The sequence below is a fragment of the Tachyglossus aculeatus genome, chromosome 1 (genome assembly GCF_015852505.1).
Source record: "Tachyglossus aculeatus isolate mTacAcu1 chromosome 1, mTacAcu1.pri, whole genome shotgun sequence".
Taxonomy (NCBI): Eukaryota; Metazoa; Chordata; class Mammalia; order Monotremata; family Tachyglossidae; genus Tachyglossus; species Tachyglossus aculeatus.
The window spans coordinates 61,277,634-61,295,761 of NC_052066.1; the positions used below are offsets into that span (position 1 = coordinate 61,277,634).

At 44.2% G+C, this 18,128-nt stretch overlaps 1 protein-coding gene across 5 annotated transcripts in view; it reads left to right on the forward strand.

The window, feature by feature from the left end:
* The window catches only part of PLD1 (phospholipase D1), a 279,106-nt gene that overhangs the window by 216,336 nt on the left and 44,642 nt on the right, over window positions 1-18,128 (forward strand). For all 5 annotated transcript variants that reach the window (XM_038748912.1, XM_038748905.1, XM_038748940.1 and 2 more), the window contains one exon: window positions 172-260. In XM_038748912.1, the coding sequence (XP_038604840.1) occupies window positions 172-260 (89 nt within the window). The remainder of the gene's footprint in view (window positions 1-171; window positions 261-18,128) is intronic.

Below are 18,128 nucleotides of genomic sequence, written 5' to 3' on the forward strand. Positions count from 1 at the left end.
CTCACTCCCTCCCCAGCTACTCCTCCCCTTCACCACACTTCATTCTTTCCTCAGGGATCTCCCCCTGCTGAATAAAAAGCAATCTGTCTAGCAATTCATAAGGTTTTTAAGTGATACTTTTTTGGCATTTTAGCAAAAATGTTAACCCAATGATTATCATGTTTCCTGTAGAACCAGTTCTTTATTAGCTGTGCTGATGAAAAAGTTGTTTTTAACAAGATTGGAGATGCCATTGCATGTAGGATCCTGAAAGCACACAGGTAATATATTTTCAACATTTTAGTAGTGTGCTGGTGTGGCAGTAATAATATTAATAATGATGGCATTTATTAAGCACTTACTATGTGCAAAGCACTGTTCTAAGCACTGGGGAGGTTACAAGGTGATCAGGTTGTCCCACGGGGGGCTCACAGTCTTAATCCCCATTTTCCAGATGAGGCAACTGAAGCACAGAGAAGTTAAGTGACTTACCCAAAGTCACACAGCTGACAATTGGTGGAGCCGGGATTTGAACCCTTGACCTCTGGCTTCAAAGCCCAGGCTCTTTCCACTGAGCCACGCATCCAATTAATATGGTGGAAAATTTGAATTCTTAACCCTTTTGATTGTTTGAATTAATATTGTATTGATGATTTTAGTAAGGAGACCTGGATTCTTATCCTGTCTTTGCCATTTGCCTTTTGTGTGATGTTGGACAAGTCACTACTTAACCTCTCTGTGCCTCCATTTCCCCATATGTAAAATGGAGAATAAATACCTGTTCTCCCTCCTACTTAGATTGTGAGTCCCATCTGGGCATAGGATCTTGTATGATCTGCAAATATTGTGTCTAGCCCAGTATTTTTCACAGTGCTTGGTGCATAAGAAGTGTTTAGGAAATGCGTTTAGAAAATGCTGTAATTGCTATTATAATTATTATCATCCTTTTTATTATTATTACTTTGAATTTAGACTGCTTGTATAAACCCCCCTGCAAGGTTGGTTACATATTCTGGCAGGTCATAGTCATTTTTATAGGCCCAGAAAATTTTCATCATTTGTTTATGCATTTCCCAGTGTCTAAGTGTTGCTTTATCTGACATGAGAAGAAAAAGTACCAGGCTGCAGTACATAATGGATTTATTTTTTGTTAAAATTCCATTTTAATATCAGCCCAATTCTTTCAGATCCTGGGTCTGTGGACTTTTATTTACAAACTGCGTTTTTAGCTACTCTTTCTGGGATATACTACATAGAGAAGCAGTGTTGTCTAGTGGCTGGAGCCCAAGCCTAAGAGTCAGGAGGACCTGGGTTCTAATTCTGGCTCTGCCACTTGTCAGCTGTATGACCTTGGACAAGTCACTTAACTTCTCTGTGCCTCGGTTACCTCATCTGTCAAATGGGGGGTTAAGACTGTGGGAGATGTACTGTGTCCAACCTGACTAGCTTGTATCTACCTCCGTGCATAGTACAGTGCCTGGCACATAATAAGTACTGAACAAATACAATTGAAAAAAACAATCTCTGCTCATGGCCTAGTGGATAGAGCTTGGGGCTTGGGAGTCTGTGGAAAATTTGCAGTCATTCCATTGCTTTCTAAATAAGAGTTTTAATAATTAGGAGTACACATGCCAAATTTCAGAGGCAGTACTGAGCTTGGAACCTATCAGTCTAAGGTGAACTAGTCAAGCCAGTATTACTTAAGCATTTTAAAATCTAACTTGCTGGAATGTAGAAAGACTTATTCAGTACATTGTTTTTAACAACCAGCTCCTTCAGTACAAGAGAAGCAACATTGCCTAATGGAAAGAGCTATGGCCTGGGAATCAGAGCACCTGGTTTCTAATCCTACTTTTGCCAATTGCCTTGCTGTGTGACCTTGGACAAGTCATTTACCTTTTCTTTGCTTCAGTTTCCTCATCAATAAAATAGCGATTTAATGTCTGCTCACCCTTCTTAGACTGTGAGCTCCATGTGGGACAGGGACAGTGTCCAACCTGATGAATCTGTACATATCCCTGTTCTTACAACTGTGTTTGATACATAGGAAGTGCTTAACAAATGCCGTATTAATAATTGTTATTATTTCAAGCATCCAATATCAATGATCTATATTTTAATGTGTCTTTTTAAATCATTCTTCAACAGTGGTCTTTCATGGAAGCATTGAGTTTGGTTCAACCATTATAAAACCTTTTGGATTATTTGTGAAAGCACAGCCTCCTTGTCTTAACTTTGATATCAATCAATTAATTGTATTTATTGAGCACGTCCTGTGTGCAGAGCATTGTGCTAGGTGCTTGGGAGAGTATAATACAACCATGTTGGTAGACACATGCCCTTCCCACAATGAGCTTAAGGTCAGGAGGGGAGACAGACATTAATATAAATCAGTGTGTATAGTGCTGTGGGGTTGAGGATGGAGCAAATAACAAAAGCCCCAAAGTCACAGATCCAAATACATAGGTGACACAGAAGGGAGAAAGAGGTAGAGAGAAGAGGGTTTGTCTTGGGAAGACTGCTTGGAGGAGATGTGACCTTAATATGAATTTGAAGGTGGAGAGAGTGGTGGTCTGATGTATAAGGAGCGGGAGGGAATTCCAGACTAGGGGGAGGATGTGGGAAAGGGGTTGGCAACAAGATAGATGAGATGGGGGAATATTCAGCCAGCTAATGCTAGATGGGCAAAATGTGTGGACTGGGCTGTAGAAGGTGATCAGATAAGTGAGGAAGGAGGGGGAAAAACTGATTGAATGGTTTAGAGCCGATGGTAGGAGTTACTTTTTGATTCATTCATTCATTTAATCATATCCCATCTCTGTTGACGGCACTACCATCCTTCCCGTCTCACAAGCCCGCAATCTTGGTGTCATCCTCGACTCCGCTATCTCATTCACCCCACACATCCAAGCCGTCACCAAAACCTGCCGGTCTCAGCTCCGCAACATTGCCAAGATCCGCCCTTTCCTCTCCATCCATACCGCTACCCTGCTCATTCAAGCTCTCATCCTATCCCGTCTGGACTACTGCATCAGCCTTCTTTCTGATCTCCCATCCTCGTATCTCTCCCCACTTCAATCCATACTTCATGCTGCTGCCCGGATTATCTTTGTCCAGAAACGCTCTGGTCATGTTACTCCCCTCCTCAAAAATCTCCAGTGGCTACCAATCAATCTGCACATCAGGCAGAAACCCCTCACCCTGGGCTTCAAGGCTGTCCATCACCTCGCCCCCTCCTACCTCACCTCCCTTCTCTCCTTCTCCAGCCCAGCCCGCACCCTCCGCTCCTCTGCCACTAATCTCCTCACCGCACCTCGTTCTCGCCTGTCCCGCCATCGACCCCCAGCCCACGTCATCCCCCTGGCCTGGAATGCCCTCCCTCTGCCCATCCGCCAAGCTAGCTCTCTTCCTACCTTCAAGGCCCAGCTGAGAGCTCACCTCCTCCAGGAGGCCTTCCCAGACTGAGCCCCTTCCTTCCTCTCCCCCTCGTCCCCCTCTCCATCCCCCCCATCTTACCTCCTTCCCTTCCCCACAGCACCTGTATATATGTATATATGTTTGTACATATTTATTACTCTATTTATTTATTTATTTTACTTGTACTTATCTATTCTTTTTATTTTATTTTGTTAGTATGTTTGGTTTTGTTCTCTGTCTCCCCCTTTTAGACTGTGAGCCCACTGTTGGGTAGGGACTGTCTCTGTATGTTGCCAATTTGTACTTCCCAAGCGCTTAGTACAGTGCTCTGCACATAGTAAGCGCTCAATAAATACAATTGATGATGATGATGATATTTATTGAGCGCTTACTGTGTGTAGAGCACTGTACGAAGCACTTGGAAAGTGCAGTTCGGCAATAAAGAGAGACAATCCCTGCCCACAATGGGCTCACAGTCTAGAAGCTGGGAATTCTAAATAGCAGCATGACCTAGTCGTGGAAAGACCACGTGCCTGGGAGTCAAAAAGACCTGGGCTCTAATTCTGGTTCCCCCGCTTGTCTGCTGGTTGACTTTGGGCAAGTCATTTCACTTCTCTGCACCTCATTTGCATCATCCGTAAAATGGGGATTAAGACTGTGAGGCCTATGTAGGGCATAGACTGTGCCCAACCTGATTAGCTTATATCTACCCCAGCCTTTAGTATAGTGCCTGGCACAAAATAAGCGCTTAACAAATAACATAAAAATAAATAAATAGATGGGTAGATAGTCCTTATTAGAGTCAGAGGCCAAAGTAGATCAGATTTGCTGTTGAGGACCATGTCCTGTTTCCTGACTAAATGCAGAGGGAACAGGCTGATATCAGGACCTGCAGAAATTACCAGTGTAAAAAAGAGTAAAAGGACAAGGAAGTGGAGCACAAAATAGGCTCTAATTGGGCAATGGGGAATTTTAAAAATATTTAACCTATATTCTGTTCCACTCAGGAGTGATTTCTGAGAATCATCCTCGACTGCTATTTGTGGGAAACAGTAACGATTTCCTGTTTCCTAGGAGACATAGCCCAATGAATAGAACACAGCAAGATTCTACTGTTTTTAACACCAAAATGTGCACAGATATAATGAAAAAATAGACAAAGCAAAAAGAGAAAAGTGATTTGATGCCCCTTGTTTTAGAAAAACACCATTCATGGTAAAATTTCCCTATGACCGTGTTTGACTGAAAAAAACAACGTGGGACTCACAGTCCTGGCCACGTGGTGCACCCAAAAAGCTTGTCTCTTGTGTTGTCATGCCTTATGCTTGTAATACTACTACTATTATTACTACTAATAATTATTATGGTTATTAAGTGCTTACTACATGCCAAGCTCTGTACTATGGACCGGAGGGGATACAGGCAAACCAGGTTGGCCATACTCCCTGTCCCACTTGGGGCTCACCATCTTAATCCTCATTTTGCTGATGAGGAACTGAGACATAGAGAAGTTAAATGACCTCATACCTGGGAGTCAGAGAGACCTGGGTTCTAATTCTGGTTCCCACAATTGTCTGCTGATTGACCTTGGGCAAATCATTTCACTTCTCTGTGCCTCAGCTGCGTCATCCGTAAAATGGGGATTAAGACTGTGAGACCTGAGTAGGGCACAGACTGTGTCCAACCTGATTAGCTTGTATCTACCCCAGCCTTTAGGAGAGTGCCTGGCACATAGTATGCACTTAACAAATACCACAAAAATAAATAAATAGATGGATAGATGGCCCGTATAAGAGTCAGAGACCAAAGTAGCCAGGTGGCGGAACCAGGATTAGAAACCTGGTCCTGCTGACTCCCGGCCTGTACTCTATCCACTTGGGGTTGTTTTCTCTTTTGCCTTCTTGTCTTTTATTCCCTATGAAGCTTTGACTGAAAGAGAGCCTTTCCATTCTGTATAGCAGTAAGCCATTCTGGTCTGTCCTCAGCAATTGGATCCCAGTTTTCAGCTGAGATGCAGTGTTGCCTGCAGCTTTGTTTTACTGTGATCTTAAAGCATTTCTCCTACCCTCCTTCATGTTTTGGTTTGCAAATGTCAGTTCTCCATAAACAGCAGCTGTTCGGATATCCTCCCGTCACTCATTCTCTTCCCACTCAGCCTAGCCTTGTTAAGGCGAGCATACCTCTGATGCTAGGAATCTGACTAAGTTCCAGAACTTCATTTTCTGTGATCGTGTCTCAACGTTTGATTTCAAGCTTGGCCAGAAAATTACCCTGATGAGATGGATCGTGAATCCAGTTGCCAATGGTGGTGTCTGTATGTGACAGTGGTGGTGTCCTTGTGTGGTGGCGTCTGTGTGTGGCTGTGTCTGTAGGTGGTGGCGGCGGCGGTGGTGTCTGTGGTCTTGGTGGTGTCCGTGTGTGGTGATGGTGGTTTCCATTTTGGGGGGCTGTGGTCATGTCTGTGTGTGGTGGCGTCCGTGTATGGCGATGGTGGCGTCCATGTGTGGTGGCAGTGTACGGCGGCGGTGGTGACCGTGTGTGGTGGCGATGATTTCCTTGTGTGGTGGCAATGGAGGTGTCCATGTTTTGTGGCAGTTGTGTCTGTGTGTTGTGAAGGTGGTGTCCGTTTGTGGTGGAGGTGGTGTTGTCCATGTGTGGCGATAGTGGTGTCCATTTGTGGGGGTGATGGTGGTGTCGTGTGATGGTGGTAGTGTCCGTTTGTGGTGGAGGTGATAATAATAATAATGGCATTTATTAAGTGCTTACTATGTGCAAAGCACTGTTCTAAGCGCTGGGGAGGTTACAAGGTGATCAGGTTGTCCCACAGAGGGCTTACAGTCAATCCCCATTTTACAGATGAGACAACTGAGGCCCAGAGAAGTGAAGTGACTTGCCCAAAGTCACACAGCTGACAATTGGCAGAGCCGGGATTTGAACCCATGACCTCTGACTCCAAAGCCCGGGTTCTTTCCACTGAGCAACGGTGATGGTGTCCATGTGTGGCGATGGTGGTGTCCATTTGTGGGGGCGGTGGTGGTGTCCATGTGTGGCAGTGGTGGTGTCTGTGTGTGGTGGTGTCTATGTGTGGTGGTGTCTATGTGTGGTGGTGTCCATGTGTGATGGTGGTGTTGTCCATTTGTGGGGGTGGCGGTGGTGTTCCTGTGTGGCAGCGGTGGTGTGCGCGCGTGGTCCAGGTCTCCCAACCGTAGAGGCAGGTGGATGACAGTCCAGCTCTGTGGCACTTTAATAATGATAATAATAATTATGGTATTTGTTAAGCGCTTACTATGTGCAAAGCACTGTTCTAAGTGCTGGGGTTGATAGAAGGTAATCAGGTTGTCCCACGTGGGGCTTACAGTTTTAATCCCCATTTTATAGATAAGGGAACTGAGGCTCAGAGAAGTAAAGTGACTTGCCCAAAGTCACACAGCTGATAAGTGGCAGGGTCGGGATTAGAACCCACGACCTCTGGCTCCCAAGCCCGGGCTCTTTCCATTAAGCCACGCTGCTTCTCTTTATTATGGTCTGGATTCTGAGACCGCGCTGGTGGTTGACAATCTTCCATGGGACGTGCCGGCCTTCTTGATCTGGTTTTCTTCATCCTTGTCTTGAATTGCACCTTTGGTCACTGTGCTGTTTGTGTAACCGAATTTTGTCACAGATCGTAGCTCTGCCAAAATGAATTTGTGTTTTAATGGTATTTGTTAAACACTTACTATGTGCCACGAATTGTACTAAGTGCTGGTGTAGATACAAGCTCATCAGGTTGGACACAGTCCACGTCCTACATGGGGCTCACAGTCCCCATTTTACAGATGAGTTAACTGAGGCACAGAGAAGTGAAGTGACTTGCACAAGGTCACACAGCAGACAAGTGGCAGAGCTGGAATTTAGAACCCAGGTCCTTCTGACTCCCGGGCCTGTGCTCTATCCACTTTTTCACTTTTCCCTCCCTTTCCGTCGCAAAACCCCGCAGAGCTCAAATTGGTAGCCCAATTACCATCCAAATTGTAGGGGAACATACTGATTTTGGAGTAAAAGCCTCCCAGAGGATTTTGCTTTGAGGATGCAGGGAGAGGAGGAGCATTTTTGAACACAGTCGCTTGACAAATAATGACTTCTGGTTTCTTTTGTATCCTGTAATTATTCTAGCCTATAATTTGTACCTACTGTTTATGAATAGAATGGAGCGGATATGCGGAGCATGTCTTAGGCACATTATCTTCAAGGATTTAGAAGCAATTTTAATTTGTTCTCTCCAAAGATAGTAGTGAGGTTTTACTGCTTTTTGTAAAATTAGCTCATCCTTTTCTGTTGTTGAATACTTTCTCTGTCATAAATAGACACTAAGTGAAGATGATAAAAGCTTAATTATATGATTTCAGATGATCTGTACGAATGTTGTTGAAAAGTAGTTCTATAGTAACAGGGTAAACCAAAAACTTCCAATAGCAGTGCAGAAGTCCTATTTTCATTGTAGGACTATCCAAAAAACCATATCTAAAGTTCTCATTGACATGTTAAATCCCTTATCAGCAGAGAGTATATATTCTAAATCCTACTCATGATTTAATGAAAATACTTGAGAGTTAAAACTCAACTATTTTCTGAAAGGTGGGAAACCCTTCTTTTGGATTAACCTTTCTCAGGGTGACTAAGGTAGAAATCTTCTTATTGCAGATTAAGCTAACATGCTTGATTAAATCCTAAGCATGTTCTGAGAGGTAGGAAAAGGAAGAAAATTAGAGAAGTGTGTTTTGGTAAGACAATACTATATGTAGCAAGTGACACAACAAGAAAATAAACTAAATCATTTGAAAATAGCCCCATTTGAAATGAAATCTTAGGATGTGATGAACTCCCCCCTCAAAGGATTTTACTAAATCATTTGAATGACTGAAAATACTTGCCTCTGCAGAATGTATTTACTAGTGAATGGAAGCTTAATAACTTTTCTGCTGTATGCAACTTTCAATTAAAAACCCAACTTCTTAATACATGAGAATTGATAATAACATGTCTAAACTTCATAATTTGTTGAGAATGGAGCTCGATTGAATTTGTTAACCAAATGATTGTATTATTGATCCCTCTGAAATGTTTATTTTAGGATTGGGAGCATACATTATTTTAAGGGATGGTGTAGTCTGGCACGTCCTCCAAGTTGTGAAAGTGGCTTTATTGGTTTACTCCTTTTCTCAGTAACATAAATATTTGCAGATCAAACATCATCTTTCAAAACATCCTGTGAAAATTCAAGTGCAGTTTTTACACCTGTAAATTGTGTTATTCAGCACTAGAGAAGAGGCTGCTCTAAACAATCTAAAGAATCCCTCTCATCTTATGAAATCTCTTGCCCCATCCCTCCTCCCCTCCTTAACTTCCATCTTCAACCCACTCACTCTTCACTGGTTCCTTCTCCTCTGCCTTCAAACATACCCACATCTCCCCCATCCTAAAAAAAACCCTCTCTTGACCCAACCTCCACTTCTAGTTATCGCCCTATCTCCCACCTACCATTCCTTTCCAAACTCTTTGAACGAGTCGTCTACACCCACTGCCTCGAATTCCTCAACGCCAACTCTCTCCTTGACTCCCTCCAATCTGGCTTCCGTCCCCTACATTCCACAGAAAGTGCCCTCTCAAAGGTCACCAATGACCTCCTGCTTGCCAAATCCAACGGCTCCTACTCTATCCTAATCCTCCTCGACCTCTCAGCTGCCTTCAACACTGTGGACCACCCCCTTCTCCTCAACACGCTATCCAACCATGGCTTCACAGACTCTGTCCTCTCCTGGATCTTCTCTTATCTCTCCGGCCATTCATTCTCAGTCTCTTTTGTGGGCTCCTCCTCCCCCTCCCATCCCCTTACTGTTTCCATGGAAACTGCCCTCTCAAAGGTCACCAATGACCTCCTGCTTGCCAAATCCAACGGCTCATACTCTGTCCTAATCCTCCTCGACCTCTCAGCTGCCTTCGACACTGTGGACCACCCCCTTCTCCGCAACAAGCTATCTGACCTTGGCTTCACAGACTCCGTCCTCTCCTGGTTCTCCTCTTATCTCTCCGATCGCTCTTTCTCAGTCTCTTTTGCAGGCTCCTCCTCCCCCTCCCATCTTCTTACTGTGGGGGTTCCCCAAGGTTCAGTACTTGGTCCCATTCTGTTCTCAATCTACACGCACTCCCTTGGTGACCTCATTCGCTCCCACGGCTTCCACTATCATCTCTACGCTGATGACACCCAGATCTCCATCTCTGCCCCTGCTCTCTCCCCCTCCCTCCAGGCTCGCATCTCCTCCTGCCTTCAGGACATCTCCATCTGGATGTCTGCCCGCCACCTAAAGCTCAACATGTCGAAGACTGAACTCCTTGTCTTCCCTCCCAAACCCTGCCCTCTCCCTGACTTTCCCATCACTGTTGACAGCACTACCATCCTTCCCATCTCACAAGCCCGCAACCTTGGTGTCATCCTCGACTCTGCTCTCTCATTCACCCCTCACATCCAAGCCGTCACCAAAACCTGCCGGTCTCAGCTCCGCAACATTGCCAAGATCCGCCCTTTCCTCTCCATCCATACCACTACCCTGCTCATTCAAGCTCTCATCCTATCCCGTCTGGACTACTGCATCAGCCTTCTCTCTGATCTCCCATCCTCGTGTCTCTCTCCACTTCAATCCATACTTCATGCTGCTGCCCGGATTATCTTTGTCCAGAAACGCTCTGGGCATATTACTCCCCTCCTCAAAAATCTCCAGTGGCTACCAATCAATCTGCACATCAGGCATAAACTCCTCACCCTGGGCTTCAAGGCTGTCCGTCACCTCGCCCCCTCCTACCTCACCTCCCTTCTCTCCTTCTCCAGCCCAGCCCGCACCCTCCACTCCTCTGCCGCTAATCTCCTCACCGTACCTCGTTCTCGCCTGTCCCGCCATCAACCCCTGGCCCACGTCATCCCCCGGGCCTGGAATGCCCTCCCTCTGCCCATCCGCCTAGCTAGCTCTCTTCCTCCCTTCAAGGCCCAGCTGAGAGCTCACCTCCTCCAGGAGGCCTTCCCAGATTGAGCCCCTTCCTTCCTCTCCCCCTCGCCCCCCTCTCCATCCTCCCATCTTACCTCCTTCCCTTCCCCACAGCACCTGTATATGTGTATATATGTTTGTACATATTTATTACTCTATTTTACTTGTACATATCTATTCTATTTATTTTATTTTGTTAGTATGTTTGGTTTTGTCCTCTGTCTCCCCCTTTTAGACTGTGAGCCCAATGTTGGGTAGGGACTGTCTCTATATATTGCCAATTTGTACTTCCCAAGCACTTAGTACAGTGCTGTGCACATAGTAAGCACTCAATAAATATGATTGATTGATTGATTGATTACTGTAGGGATTCCTCAAGGGTCAGTTCTTGGTCCCCTTCTGTTCTCTATCTACACTCACTCCCTTGGTGAACTCATTCAATCCCACGGCTTCAACTATCATCTCTACGCTGATGACACCCAAATCTACATCTCTGCCCCTGCTCTCTCTCCCTCCCTTCAGGCTCGTGTCTCCTCCTGTCTTCAGGACATCTCCATCTGGATGTCTGCCTGCCATCTAAAACTCAGTATGTCCAAGACTGAACTCCTTATCTTCCTCCCCAAACCCTGCCCCCTCCCTGACATTCCCATCACTGTTGATGGCACTATCATCCTTCCTATCTCACAAGCCCGCAACCGTGGTGTCATCCTCGACTCCACTCTCTTGTTTACCCCTCACATCCAATCCATCACCAAAAACTGCCAGTCTCACCTCCGCAACATCGCCAAGATCCACCCATTCCTCTCCATCCAAACTGCTACCCTGCTGGTTCAGTCTCTCATCCCATCCCAACTGGATTACTGCATCAGCCTCCTCTCTGATCTCCTCCTCCTGTCTCTCCCCACTTCAATCTATACTTCATGCTGCTGCCTGGATCATCTTTGTGCAGAAACGCTCTGGGCATGTTACTCCCCTCCTCAAAAATCTCCAGTGGCTACCAATCAACCTACGCATCAGGCAAAAACTCCTCACTCTCGGCTTCAAGGCTGTCCATCACTTGGCCCCCTCCTATCTCACCTCCCTTCTTTCCTTCTACAGCCCAGCCCGCACCCTCCACTCCTCTGCCACTAATCTCCTCACAGTGCCTCGTTCTCGCCTATCCCGCCATCAACCCCCGGCCCACGTCCTCCCCCCGGGCCTGGAATGCCCTCCTTCTGCCCCTCCACCAATCTAGCTCTCTTCCTCCCTTCAATGCCATACTGAGAGCTCATCTCCTCCAGGAGGCCTTCCCAGACTGAGCCCCCTCCTTCCTCTCCCCCCTTCCCCCCCGCCCTACCTCCTTCCCCTCCCCACAGCACCTGTATATATGTCTGTACAGATTTATTACTCTATTTTACTTGTACATATTTACTATTCTATTTATTTCATTTTGTTAATATGTTTTGGTTTGTTAGCTGTCTCCCCCTTCTAGACTGTGAGCCCACTGTTGGGTAGGGACCATCTCTATATGTTGCCAACTTGTACTTCCCAAGCGCTTAGTACAGTACTCTGCACACAGTAAGCACTCAATAAATACCATTGAATGAATGAATGAAGTTGTATTTGTTGTAAAGAATATGATATGGGATTCGAATAAATAAATGCCTCTCAATAAATGCCATTAATTGGTTGATTATACACCTCTCCTTGTTCCCTGGTAAGAATATTAACACTTTAACATATACAATACATTTCCTGTTCCCAGTAACACAGAAATAGGGGAGAGTTGCTCTAAAGTTAAACCCCAAATCTTACTTGATGAGAAGCAGCGTGGCTTAGCAGAAAGAGCCCGGGCTGGGAGTCAGAGGTTGTGGGTTCTAATCCCAGCTCCGCCAATTGTCAGCTGCGTGACTTTGGGCAAGTCACTTAGCTTCTCTGGGCCTCAGTTCCCTCATCTATTAAATGGGGATTAGGACTGTAAGCCCCATGTGGGACAACCTAATTACCTTGTATCTACCCCAGCACTTAGAACAGTGCTTGGCACATGGTAAGTGTTTAACAAATACTAGCATTATCATTATTATTATTGTTGTTGTTATTATTTCACTCCATTTCAACCTGCTCCTTGGTCATCCTCCTTTAATCAAGACTGCTCACATATCATAACGTATCATGAGAAGCAGTGTGGCTATGAGAAACAGCGTGGCTCAGTGGAAAGAGCATGGGCTTTGGAGTCAGGGGTCAGGGGTTCAAATCCTGGCTCCGGCAATTGTCAGCTATGCAACTTTGGACAAGTCACTTCACTTCTTTGTGCCTCAGTTACCTCATCTGTAAAAATGGGGATTAAGACTGTGAGCCCCCCATGGGACAAACTGATCATCTTGTAACCTCCCCAGTGCTTAGAACAGTGCTTTGCACATAGTAAGCGCTTAATAAATGCCATTATTATTATTACATCCTACAGATTTGATGAGTTCACTTTTTCTTCCTTCCCTTCATGTCTCTTTTAAGTGTGTGGATTACACAAGCCCCCTTCTATTACTTCGTCCTGTTTCCAATCCTTGGGACATTTTTCTGATATTAGTAGAATTAGTAGAATCACACTGCAGAACTTCTAGAAGTTCAGAAGCTCCGAAACCCAGGAAAGTAGTCAATCTCTTACGATTGAAGTTTTGCTCGCCTTTACTCAACTAAGGTGGGTGGAACATGTCAGAAGAATAAGTGTCCCACAGCACTTATGTATATATCTATAAATTATTTATATTTTAATATCTGTTTCCCCCTCTGGGATGTTAGCTTGTTGTGGGCAGGAAATGTGTCTATCAACTCTGTTGAATTGTACTCACCGAAGCTGGTATAGTATAATGTACTATACTATATAGTGTACTAGTATAGTGTATATCCCCCCTAGTATAGTGCTCTGCACACTGTCAGCGCTCAATAAATTACGTGATTGACTGAATAAGTGATAGCAAGATTCCCAAGAGAAGCAGCATGGCTCAGTGGAAAGAGCACGGGCTTTGTAGTCAGAGGTCATGGGCTCATATCCCGGCTCTGCCAATTGTCAGCTGTGTGACTTTGGACAAGTCACTTAACTTCTCTGTGCCTCAGTTCCCTCATCTGTAAAATGGGGATTAAGACTGTGAGCCCCTCGTGGGACAACCTGATCACCTTGTAACCACCCCAGCGCTTAGAACAGTGCTTTGCACATAGTAAGTGCTTAATAAATGCCATCATCATCATCATCATTAATGGATAGAGCACAGGCCTGGGAATCAGAAGGCCCTGAGTTCTAATCCTGGCTCCGCCACTTATCTATTACGTGACTCTGGTCAAGTCACTTAACTTCTCCGTGTCTCAGTTCCCTCATCTGTAAATTGGGGATTAAGACTATGAGCCTGTGTGGGACATGGATTCTGTCCAAGCTCACCTTGCATCTACCCCGACGCTTAGAACAATACCTAGTATATTGTAAGCGCTTAACAGATGCCATAAAAAAAGCCAACAGCTGCTGTATGGAAAGCTGAAATTGGAAAGCCGAAAGTAAGGAGGGTAGTAAAGACAGTAAAATAAAGACAGACAATGCTGCATCCCAGGTGGCACTTAGTAAGTGCTATGTGCTATCAAGAAAGGACCTAAAGCTTCATAAGGATTGAGAGACAAGGAAGCAGAAGAGGAAAACACTAATGGACCCCGCAAACATGAAACATAATAGGGGGAACAGCATTTTTTGGTGCACAATGTGTTCAGAACCATGGGCCTCATGGTTTTCAGCCTTTTCAGCCAGACACACATACACGTACTCATAGGTGAATTTCACCATCTGTTCTGTCTTCAAATATGAAGGACAACTAAATGCATTTACCTGGAAATCAACTGCATACCTTTCTATTATATTTAATTCATTTAACATGACTCTTTTCATAATTTAGGTGCAAAATCAGAAATCATCATTAATCCCTGTCCCTAGGCATTTTCTAGGTACTCAAAGACACTTTTATTTTCTTGTTCCACCACCCCAACCCATCCCACCCATCCACTAATGCATAAAATATATATTTTGGGATATTTTCCAACCAGATACCACTTACAGAGGCTGGGAAGTCTTCCTGGCTTATGTTCCAATGCCACAGACAACATGTGGTTGAATGAATGTAATCCACTCCAGGGGCTCCACTCTTGGCTTTATTATTATTATTATTATTATTAATAATAATAATGGCATTTATTAAGCACTTACTATGTGCAAAGCACAGTTCTAAGCGCTGGGGAGGTTACAGGATTATCAGGCTGTCCCTCATGGGGCTCACAGTCTCAATCCCCACTTTACAGATGAGGTGACTGAGGCACAGAGAAGTGAAGTGACTTGCCCAAAGTCACACAACTGACAATTGGTGGAGCCGGGATTTGAACCCATGACCTCTGACTCCAAAGTCCGGGCTCTTTCCTACTGAGCCACGCTGCTTCTCATTATTATAATGATAATAATATTTGTTTAGCACTTACTATGTGCCAAGCACTGTTCTAAGCACTGGAGTAGATACAAGGTAATCAGGATAGACATAGTCCCTGCCCACATGGGCCTCACAGTCTTAATCCCCATTTTATAGATGAGATAACTGAGGCACAGAGCAGTAAAGCTGCTCAGGTCACTCAGCAGACAAGTAGCTTTACCCACTGGCTTCTGAAACTATGGTTCCCTCTGGTCATACTTCTTCTATTCCATTTTTGAACAATAACAACAATAATAATGATGATGATGATGGTATTTGTTAAGCACTGACTGCGCGTCCAGCACTGTTTTAAATGCTGGGGTAGATACATGATAATCAGGTTGGACACAGTCCCTGTGCCACATGGGGCTCACAGTCTTAATCCTCATTTCATGAATGAGATAATTGAGGCACAGAGAATAATAATAATAGTAATTGTGGTATTAAGTGCTTACTATGTGCCAAACGTTATAATCAATCAATCAATCGTATTTATTGAGCGCTTACTATGTGCAGAGCACTGTACTAAGCGCTTAGTACAGTGTTATAAGTGTTAACAGTGTTATATATGTTATAAGCGCTGAGGTGGATGCAAGGTATCCAGGTTGTCCCCCCTGGGGCTCACGGTCTTAATCCTCATTTTACGGTTGAGGTAATTGAGGCACAGAGAAGGCACAGAGAAGTGAAGCGACTTGCCCAAGGTCCCACAGCGGACAAGTGGCGGAGCCGGGATTCGAACCCAGGTCCTTGTGACTCCCAGGCCTGTGCTGTCTCCACCAGCCCATGCTGCTTCCCTTTGAAGTTGTATCACTGTGTTTAATAATAATAATGGCATTTATTAAGCGCTTACTATGTGCAAAGCACTGTTCTAAGCGGTGGGAAGGTTACAAGGTGATCAGGTTGTCCCATGGGAGGCTAACAGTCTTAAACCCCACTTTACAGATTATTCATTCATTCATTCAGTCGTATTTATTGAGCGCTTACTGTGTGCAGAGCACCGTACTAAGCGCTTGGGAAGTACAAGTTGGCAACATATAGAGACGGTCCCCACCCAACAGTGGGCTCACAGTAATAATAATAATAATAATGGCATTTATGAAGCGCTTACTATGTGCAAAGCACTGTTCTAAGCGCTGGGGAGGTTACAAGGTGATCAGGTTGTCCCACGGGGGGCTCACAGTCTTCATCCCCATTTTACAGATGAGGGAACTGAGGCCCAGAGAAGTGAAGTGACTTGCCTGAAGTCACACAGCTGACAAGTGGCGGAGCCGGGATTTGAACCCATGACCTCTGACTCCAAAGCCCGGGCTCTTCTCCACTGAGCCACGCTGCTTCACAGTCTAGAAGGGGAGACAGACAACAAAACAAAACATATTAACAAAATAAAATAAATAGAATAGTAAATATGTACAAGTAAAATAAATAGAGTAATAAATATGTACAAACATATATACAGGTGCTGTGGGGAGGGGAAGGAGGTAAGACTGGGGAGGTGGGGAGGGGGAGGAGGAGGAGAGGAAGAGGGGGCTCAGTCTGGGATTAGGTAACTGAGGCCCAGAGAAGTAAAGTGACTTTCCCAAAGTCACACAGCTGACAAGTGGCAGAGCCGGAATTTGAACCCATGACCTCTGACTCCAGAGCCCGTGCTTTTTCCACTGAGCCACATTTATTTTCTACTGATACACCTTACAATTATCTCAGCTAAATTTATGGAGCGTCTTCCAAAGCACAGAGAGTGAGCTCTCCCCACTGTTGGGTAGGGACTGTCTCTATATGTTGCCAACTTGTACTTCCCAAGCGCTTAGTACAGTGCTCTGCACACAGTAAGCGCTCAATAAATACGATTGATGATGATGATCCAGCCCCACTGTCCTACACTAATCCGTTTACTAGTTTTGTTTTTTTTTAATGGCATTTCCAATTCAAACTATGCCATCTAGTGATCAGTGCGAGCCATTACAATAATCCTCCTTCAAGAAATTGGCAGTTACGGTTTAGCAGCCATTGCTGTGAGAGTGTGATTTCATCATCATCATCATCAATCGTATTTATTGAGCGCTTACTGTGTGCAGAGCACTGTACTAAGCGCTTGGGAAGTACAAATTGGCAACATATAGAGACAGTCCCTACCCGACAGTGGGCTCACAGTCTAAAAGGGGGAGACAGAGAACAAAACCAAACATACTAACAAAATAAAATAAATAGAATAGATATGTACAAGTAAAATAAATAGAGTAATAAATATGTACAAACATATATATATATATATACACATATATATATATATATGTATATATATATATGTATATATATATATACATATATTTCACTCCATAGCCAATGATTCCTACAAGGGCAGAACCTAGAGACATTCAGAAAAGTTAGAATCTTTTTAAACAAACATGTTTATTATCTAGCTGCTTACTTTGGGTCATTCATTCATTCAATCTTATTTATTGAGCGCTTACTGTGTGGCAGAGCACTGTACTAAGCACTTGGGAAGTACAAGTTGGCAACATATAGAGACCGTCCCTACCCAACAACGGGGTCCTTACCCCGAGTGAAAGCAGTATCCTTGAGATGAAAATCTAATAATGTTTGAATTTCAAAATGATTGAAAAGGGTGGGAAGAAGCGGTGAGTTTTGCGAGCAAGTAGTAATGTGAGGTTTCAATAATTCAAGACTGCTTCAAAGCTAATGAGCAGCAGGCCCTTTGTCCTTGTAACCAATTTAGGAGGTTAAATCTGGGTCCTTTTCACATCTCAGGGAAGCTCATTCTTTAAAATTTAAGTTCATTGTAGGCTTCTTTGTCTTTCTAAATCTCATTTGTATGTGAAAATTGGAATTGTGTAATTTTGAGTCGTTGACAAAGCTCAGTTGTCATTTTGAACATTATTCCCTCTCATTTTTAATGTAAGCATAGATGAAAGAAGATAACATTTCTTAAATATGCACATATAAATATACGATTGTCCTTTATCCTGAGAAAGGTAGCTCGGAAGGTGAAATCTCTGTGAATATTTGCATCAAAATGATATCAATGAATACATTATCTGGTGTGATTCTCTAGTTATGCAATCTGCAGAAAGTGGCAAACCTAATCAACTGGAGAGGTTGTTTATGCCTCACATGGTGAGACATTGAAAACAAACTCCATTTAATTCCAAATAGACCTGTTTGAAGCATCTAACCTGTTGTAATCAATCAATGGTATTTCTGTAGCACTTACTGTGTGCTGAGCACT